This window comes from Taudactylus pleione, unplaced genomic scaffold (assembly GCF_031769625.1).
Source record: "Taudactylus pleione unplaced genomic scaffold, aTauple2 ptg000634l, whole genome shotgun sequence".
Lineage (NCBI taxonomy): Eukaryota > Metazoa > Chordata > Amphibia > Anura > Myobatrachidae > Taudactylus > Taudactylus pleione.
The window spans coordinates 2,430,626-2,439,291 of record NW_028285036.1 but is presented as its reverse complement, the minus strand read 5'-3'; the positions used below and the strand labels follow the sequence as shown (position 1 = coordinate 2,439,291).

Below are 8,666 nucleotides of genomic sequence, written 5' to 3'. Positions count from 1 at the left end.
CTAAATGATGAGCACATTTACCATATAAAGTATCACAATATTAACAATAAGCAATGAGGCATGCTGGGAGGTGTAGTCCAACCCATCTGTATTACAGACAGTCAATCTTAACTATAACTCCCAGTAGGTAAAGATTTAGGGCCTGTTTCAGAGTTGGGAATAGAGAGAGATATCTCTCTCAACTGTGAACCTGAACAAACCATATTGCAATGTAAGGGGTGTAAATACATAAATTTTTTACATGTGGGGTAAATACTGGCTGATTTTACATGTAGCCCACAAATACTGCAAAGCTTTATTATTAATCTACAATTTACATGTCAGTTTGGAAAAACTCTTCCCAAATCTAAATCTATCTGCACATTTTAAATCTGCTCCACCTGCAGTGCAGCATGGTTTCACCAAGATGATCAGTTGAGAGAGAGATCTCTCTCTCTATTCCCAAATCTGAATCAGGCCCTTAGAGATACAACATCCCATTCACTGCCTGCATACATCACATCTAATAGGAGCAAGTGCTGCATTGACTACAGTAATACGTTGCACACTGACTGACAGACAGTTACTGCAACCAATCACAGATCTCAGGGGCCTATTCATCATACCTTAAAAATCAATGGAGGTAATTTGGTTTAGAACTCGCATAGAGTTCTACCTAATTACCGAAGGAATTCATCATTCCTCCTCTCCAGTTGTATCTATTCCGAAAAGCTGTCATTTTTGCGATGACAGCTTTTTGGGAAATAGATAGTTATCCCTGTCTACTCTAAGTAACCGCAGCAGGAAACAGTGCTGCGCATGCGCTGTTACATTCGTAAGCCCAGCGGCGGTAAGTTTGTGTGCCCCCCAACCCCACTCTCCCCCCTCCGCTCACCTCCCCCCGTCCCGCACTTACCTGCCCGCGCAGCAGCCTCCGGCTCTGTCCTGCTGGTCTGACACGTGGTCTCCCAGCAGCACACAGTACTGTTTAGAAACAAAATATATATATTTTATTTTTTTCTAAACTTTATTGTGTTCTGCTGGGAGAACACAGCGTGCAAGCAATCACCGGAGCCAGAGGAGGGACCAGAGCGCCGGAGGGAGCTGCAGGGGACCTGTCCAGCTGACCGCCGGTAAGTCTCACCTGCTATTCGCCACCTCACAGTGGCGAATAGTAACTCCATCAAATTCCGAAAATACATAATTTTTGGAATTTGATGAATACCATAATTTCCATGTCCCCATACTAATGTACTAATGTACTAATGTATGGGGAGTGTGGAAATTAATGCAGGGGAACTTAGCAAGGAGATATCTGTGATATCTCCTGTGCTAAGTGGCTTCATGAATACTAAAATAACGTTATTTAAGGAAAATGTCCTTAAAAACATTATTTTAGTGTTGATGAATAGACCCCTCAGTGAGTCAGAGTTGGGAAACCCCCCACAGAGAAAATTTCTAATACACCAACATGGGAACACATCCAGTCATGTGGTTACACAGGGGGAGGGGCTCAACTGTAGCCCCACCTACAGCTTCATTCTATTGGCTTAGGGTCTCCTCAGTTATATTACCCTCCCTGTGCAGAGGGGAGATTCCTCTGGGCAGCTCCCTTATGGTAATTCCTCCCAGCTCCTGACACCCCCAGATATAGTTATACAACCTATCTCTACCCATAATGCAGCATGAAGGGGCTCAGTGAGGGCAGCAGTGTAGGTGTGTAAGTGTCTGATGGGGTCACACAGAGAATAAAAGGACATCTGTCCTGCCTCATAATCCAGATATATCCTCACTCTGTCATAGGGGGTATAGTTAGCTAATCCAATCTCTTTCCTGTCATGTATTACTGAAGACACACTATTATACCTTCTACACAAACACCAGGACTTGTTATTGCATCCAATATATGACAGATCTCCTCTCCTGTCTATACTGGGATAACATACTCCCACCCTCCAGCCCCCTAATTTATTGACATCCACTTCCCAGTAATGTCGCCCTGAGGAGAATCCCCTGGTGCTTATTACCTGAGGACACTGAAATCTCTCTGGTGTTACTGGGTGATTCTGCTTTATATGTGACCATGATGCAGTTTTCCTGTCACCTGATATCTGTATATTATTACCAGCTGTGGTTACATCCAGTAATAGGTTTGTATCTTCCTGCACATAGATCCCTGTATTCATACCTGTTATTATATCAGATAATGTGTGTAATGTCCCTGAGATGAGACCCACATCCAGATCTCCTGCACCATGGACCTGGTTATCATGTCTCTCTGTGTCCTCAGTATCACACAAGTCACCTGTGTCTGGTTCCTGTGAGACAGTCAGTGGGTCAGACATGTTACACAGCTCCTCAATGTGACGCATCTTCCTGGACAGCTCGTCCTTCTTTATTTCCAGCTGCTGGATCAGATCAGAGACTGAGAGTAAAACGCGCTGTTCCTGCCTGGAGATCTCACACAGGACTCTCTTCTCCAGGTCTTCCAGCTGTCTCCTGATGTCTCTAAACATGGCAGTGACTGTCTCGGTTACACCAGCTGCTTTTCCCTGATCCTCTCTCCTGCGCTCCAGCAAACTCTGGACTCTCTTCTTAGCCTCCGCTCTCTTTGTGGTCAGTTTCTGCAGAACATTTCTCAGCTTCTCTTTCTTCTTCTCAGACGCCTCATCCAGCGACTCCACCTGATGTCTTCTGTGTTCCCCAATTAGACAGCAGGACACACAGATACAGGCAGCGTCCTTAGTGCAGTAATATCTGAAGAGCTCCTTATGAACAGAGCATTTCCTGTTCCCCAGGGAAGTGGTGGGATCACATAAGACATGTTCTGCTGACTTGCTGTGTACTCTCAGGTGTTTATCACACAGAGAAGCCTCACACAGCAGACAGGATTTAGCAGCAGGTACAGGAGAGTCCACACAGTAAGTGCAGAAGATCTCAGTCTCCTCCTGATCTGGCTGAGTAGACAGGAAACTCCCCACAATGTTACACAGAGTTATGTTCCTCTGCAGTGCATGACGCTCCTGACACTCTGCTCTGCATTCAGGACAGGTATAAACTCCAGATCCCTCCTGTGTATCCAGCACACGATCAATACAGACCCGGCAGAAGTTGTGGCCACATCTCAGGGTTACAGGATCTGTATAAATGCTCAGGCAGATGGAACAGTCCAGCTCCTGTCTCAGATCAGCAGACGCCATCGCTGGCAGCAGGAGAGAGAAATGAAAGTGAAAGTCTCTGACACTCAGATACCAGTGAGGTCACATTGTGCACACAGGGCGAGGCTGGGCTGCCACTCAGACTATAGCTATAGGCTCAGTTACACTAAGGGACACAGCCAAAACAAAAAGTGACATCATGCAGGAATGTCCTTTTGCTTAAAACAGTAAAGGTAATACTGTGTGTATATATATATATGTATATATTATATATATATATATATATATATATACTTTGCAGTGCTTAGTATATGTGAGCTCTGTATATTGTAGAGTGCTATGTATGTGTATAGCATAATGCACAGTGGTGTGTAGTGCAGTATTGCTCAATTTTGTGTGTAATGTGTGCAGCATAATATTGCACTGTGCTGTGTATACTGTACAATGCTCAGTATATTTTTGTAAACCTTCGTCATACCAATTGTAAATAAATACCGGGATTATCCAATATATTCAAGTTCAATGTTAATTACCCTGAGTGGTGGTAGACATGCCCCATAGCACAACACGACCCTCGATGGCATGCTGCAAGTGGTAGACTGGCCGTAGGCATCACCGGGAAGTTCCCTGGGGGCCGCCTGTTGGCTGGGTGACTCTTTTTTTTTTTAAGATGTTGACTAAAGCGAGATGTCCATACTGCAGACTGTACATACACCAGCCTCTATATCCCCCTTTGCTGCTGCTGCAGCTAATGGCAGGAACACTTCCATTGCTATTCTGACAGGTACCCCCTGTACTCTCTCCCACTGGTCCCTTAACCCCTGCAGCTCCTCCCCCTGCTCCCCTGCAGTCTCTCCCACTGTCCCCGTTTTCTCATCTGTACCTGTGCCCCCTCCTCATCTATGCCTATGCTCCCTACCAGCATGATTGCCTCTGCCACCTTACCGCATGGGTGCGATCAGATTTGGCATGGATGGACGGTTCACATTCAACACCACAAAATTGAACCTAAGGATGGCAGGCAAGCACAAATTTATGTTACTAAGGGGCATATTCATCACAATACGTATTTTTAATGCAGATGCGATAAATATTTTACACCAAAGGCTCAATGTGTAAATTCATATTTTCATTCAAATTTACTAAAATCCTCTGATAAGCGCCTGCCCTGGTGAAGAGCTGGAAGCTTTCTGGTTTGGTCTGTGCATGCGCGGCAGTTGGCCTGCGCATATATCACCAGGGCCAACGGAGAGGGATCCGGAGCACCCCTTTCCAAAATAATTTGCTAAATTGTAGCCCATAGGCTACTATAGGGTAACACTATCTGGACATGGCATTAACCTAACGGGGCCAAGCTCGGGAGTATTTCACAATGTACTAGTAGAAAAGCTGGGGCCACTTGCTTGTATTTGCCCCCCAGGCTGAAAGTTGCCAGCCAGCCCCTGCCTCCAGCCATTGGCGTATCTATAATGGGTGCAGGGAGTGTGGTGCACACAGGACCCTGGGTCCCAATGGTCCCATATTGCATACATTGCACCCACAATTATACTTCACTCTCTAGCATCTCGCGTTTGTCAGCAGTGCAGTATCACTGAAATCACTAGTGAAATGGTGCAGTGGCCATTTTCCTGTTTTGTTGCACATGCGCAAAAGAGTAGTCCCCAGGAACGTGGCACGGACGCCATGTTTCCAGAGACCTGCGCAGTAGAATCTGGAACAAAGCCAGAACCTACTGTGCTGCCAGAGAGAAGGGACCCCACATGGAGTCTGCACACTGGTCCTCTCTCCTCTTAGGGGTCTATTCATGATGTTAATGATCTTTAATATTCACTAATATTCTAACTCCTCAGACGCCGAAGCAATTCATCATCCGAAAATCAGCTGTCCCCACGCGCGGCTTTCGGAGCAGTGACACTAGCACGCATGTGTGTCCGGCAAAAGGAGCCTGACAGGGGTGGAGGGATCCGAAAGGATCCCTCTTCGCAACCCAGAACTCCGCTAGCAGGAGCACTCGCCATCGGGCTGGGCTACCGGTATGGACTGTCCCTCTGAAATTGGAATGGTTGGAAGGTTTGCCTATTTTCACTTGGACTGCTGCTCATTCTTCACGGTTTTGTTCTTGCACAGGTTTTTAACATGCTGTCGTGTATACCGAGCTATGGTTGTAAAGAGCAGGAAGATGTTTATTACAGGGTCAGAAGTTGCTGGTCTTGTTTGTCTGGTCTGGGTGGTGGTGTACACCTGAGAGCCTGAGAAACGATTTAATTGCAGTATTAGAGAGCTATATATAATCGCACAAGATGGCCTCATCTGATCTGTAAACAATGCATAGCCCGTACTGATACCTGCCAGCTTGCAGTTAAGTGCACCACCATCTACAGATGGTGTAGGCTGTGTTTCACATTTATTTAGCTATAATTGCAGGAATGTAGTGTGACTGCTCAATAACTAAAAGAAAAAACCTTGGACTGCAAGATTTCCATTTGTAAGGGTATAGTATGAACTATAGTATGACTATAGCATGCTGATGCACAAACATTTTTTGAAAAGTACGGTGAAGGATAAAGGAAAATGCTTATTAGTAGGGGTGTGCACCGGCCACTTTTCGTGTTTTGTGTTTTGGATCTGGATCTTCGTGTTTTGGATCTGGATTGGTTTTGCCAAAACCACCCTTCGGTGTTTTGGGTTCCGGGTTTTGTGTTTTGGATCTGTATTTTGGATCATTTGTCTGAGTTGCACCATGCATGCATCCTGATGGTGTTCATACAGAGTTGCAGCACAGATTCAGATGCATGCACAATAAAGTGTATTCCATGGTTGCATGGGGTTAGCTGATCAGGCGTAGATGAAACACTGTGTGGGTGTGTTATTGGAGTGACACGGGCCTGTTATTGGAGTGACACGGGCCTGTTATTGGAGTGACACGGGCGTGTTATTGGAGTGACACGGGCGTGTTATTGGAGTGACACGGGCGTGTTACTGAAAGTGATTGTGTACAGAGATGCTGAATTGCTCACATTGGAGGCCATGCTTCAATGGTGCCACCGATGGTGGCATCTAAAGATGCACAAAGCATGGTTGCAGCATCTGTAGACACTGAAAATGGGTATCTCAGTCCTGGCACTTTTGGATGCATGGATGTACACCAGGGAAGGGCTTTGTAGCGGCACTAGAATAAAGTCACTACACAACAGCAGCAAAAGACTCAAAGAAGGTCACAAATGCATCCAACTCAGAATCAGGCCCTGTGAGGGGGTTTCCACCCCCCTCAACAAACCCCACCCCCTTGTCATATCCCGCCTTAATTGGGGTTGCATCCAGAAGTTTCTTGGGCTGGTTTTACATCCCTTCCACCACTGGTGTAATGTGTGCAGGGTAGCAGGGATAGTTTAGTGTGTTTGGGGAGGGATGTGCAGGAAAGTGGGGGGTAGTGTAGTGTGTACGGGGAAGGGTGCAGACTAGTGGGGGTAGTGTGTGCATGAGGGGGTGCAGGGTAGTGGGGCTAGTGTAGATGTATGCGGGGAGGGGGGTGCACGGTAGAGGGGGTCATGTAATATGCGGGAGGTTGTTGAAGGAGGGGTAGTACATACCTGTCCTGTGCTTGGCCATTCCCTAGAAGCTGTCTGCGATGCTGGAGAGAAGAACAGGAGGAGGAGGCAGCACTGCAAAAGGTGAGTAATGACTACTTAAGCTAATTGGAAACTTATAATTGCTTAATCAGCCATTAGGGGGTTGCCACCGGGGTCCCAGAGCAATACCCAACCATTTTTCCTAAAATTTGGGATTTTAAGAAAAATTGGTTGTGCTCTAGTAGTGCGAAAATAAAACCTCCTGGCACTCAAAAAATTAAAAACCCTGCACCTAATTAAATAGCAAAAATCCTGCACCTGCAGGAAAAACCCTGCAGGTGTGGAATTTGTGCTATTCTCGTACTTAATTGAATATGCCCCTATAGCTAGCAATCTGCATGGGCTCCTGTTTGTCTATGAGTCTGAGCTGCACTTACTGTGTACACATTTGAAGGGTATATATCTTCTATATAAATCTAACAGATTCTATTTATCCCAATATAATTTATTTTTGTTCACAGCATCCTTTATATACATTGGAGCGACAGTGCTTATGCTAATATGGCATCAAACTTTTATTGTGTTTTTATTGAAATTGGTTTTCAAGTGACAGTTAGATAAAACCTGTATGATATTAGAATTTTATAAATATATGTTTAGATGGTCTCATATGCTTGCATTGGTTTATATTGCACCAAAACAATGAGTATGAATGAGTCTAACATCTTCTAAATACAGTATCCCATGATTAATATCACTTTTTTTTGTTTTTGTTGTTTGCTTATTTTTTCAGTCAGATACTTTTTGTACATTATTGCATGTGCCTGGCCCCTCTGGATAGTTTCCCCACAGTTCACTTAAAACATTTTGTGAAGGAAAATAATGGATGAAAGCATTTATAGAGTAAGACCATATTGCTTACTCTGTAAGCTGCAGAACTATTTATGTAGTGAGTATCCTGTTAGTCGCTTTTCATTTTACCCTTGTATGTCTTATTTTCACGTATTGCTAATGCACATTGTAAGCTATAAAGTATGAAGTGCACCCAAGATGGCTGCCTCGTCTGGTGCTCTCTTGTGTAGAATAAACAATGCATGGTTCTGGTGATTTAGCAAGGATCTCTCCTAGTATTTTCCCCAATTATGTGTCCTCTCTTGACTTGCATTAATCTCTTACATACAATTCTTGATCACTTATTACTCAGAGGCATCGATCCAATCTCATCATGTCTCCTCCATAAAGCCCTCTCATTTGCATTGTCACCTCAGTGTTTAGGCTCTAAGCCTGCAGATCTCACACCTCTACCTGTACTTTATCTAAGCTGAGCCTTCATCCTCTCAGCCTCCCCACCACCATATTGCCTCCATTACCAACTCTGCTCTCATTTACCTCACCAGGCCTCACTTCAGCCTCTTCTACTTTTGAGAGCATTTATTCATAAAAATAAAGACAACCAAGCAGAAATATATATTTTTAAAATAGTTAAGCTTTTATTTCAAGTAATATATAAACTTTTGTTTTATTTACTCTGCATTAAAAAATAGAGCATTCTGGACCAAGATTGATCCAGAATTCTTACACTCTTGTCCTATAAGAGGAACAAGATGGCGGAAACCTCATGACTCACAAAGAATCATCCTTCAGCGCTCAGGAGAGGAAAACCCCCTGTGGAGGAAACCTCTGGGGACCCATGGCTGAAAGACTGCCCGTCCCTCTAGGCATTAAGAGGCTATGCAGAGTTTGCCCAAATCACCCACCCACCACTAACCGTGCATAACCTGTGATCCCTTCTGTCACCTCAGTCTGCTACTTTTACCTATTACCTGGCCGGTGATAAACGCATCTGCACGTCGATGGCGATCGTATGTCCACGGTGAGAGATAGAAAAGAGAGTGACAGACAGGAGAAGTGGGAATGGGAGGGGGAGAGACAAGTCAGGGACACATAGAGCTCCATGTAA

General features: G+C 44.8%; 1 protein-coding gene across 1 annotated transcript; it reads right to left on the bottom strand.

Moving 5' to 3' along the window:
- Positions 1 to 1,592: 1,592 nt before the first annotated feature.
- On the bottom strand, positions 1,593 to 3,194 carry LOC148479176 (E3 ubiquitin/ISG15 ligase TRIM25-like). The gene has a single exon (XM_088454818.1). The coding sequence runs from the start codon at positions 3,177 to 3,179 to the stop codon at positions 1,593 to 1,595; it is 1,587 nt and encodes a 528-aa protein (XP_088310944.1). The 5' UTR covers positions 3,180 to 3,194.
- Positions 3,195 to 8,666: the final 5,472 nt, after the last annotated feature.

What these genes read in the sequence shown, in the direction of transcription:
- LOC148479176 (XM_088454818.1), bottom strand. Translation starts at nt 3,179, where the DNA reads ATGGCGTCTGCTGATCTGAGACAGGAGCTGGACTGTTCCATCTGCCTG.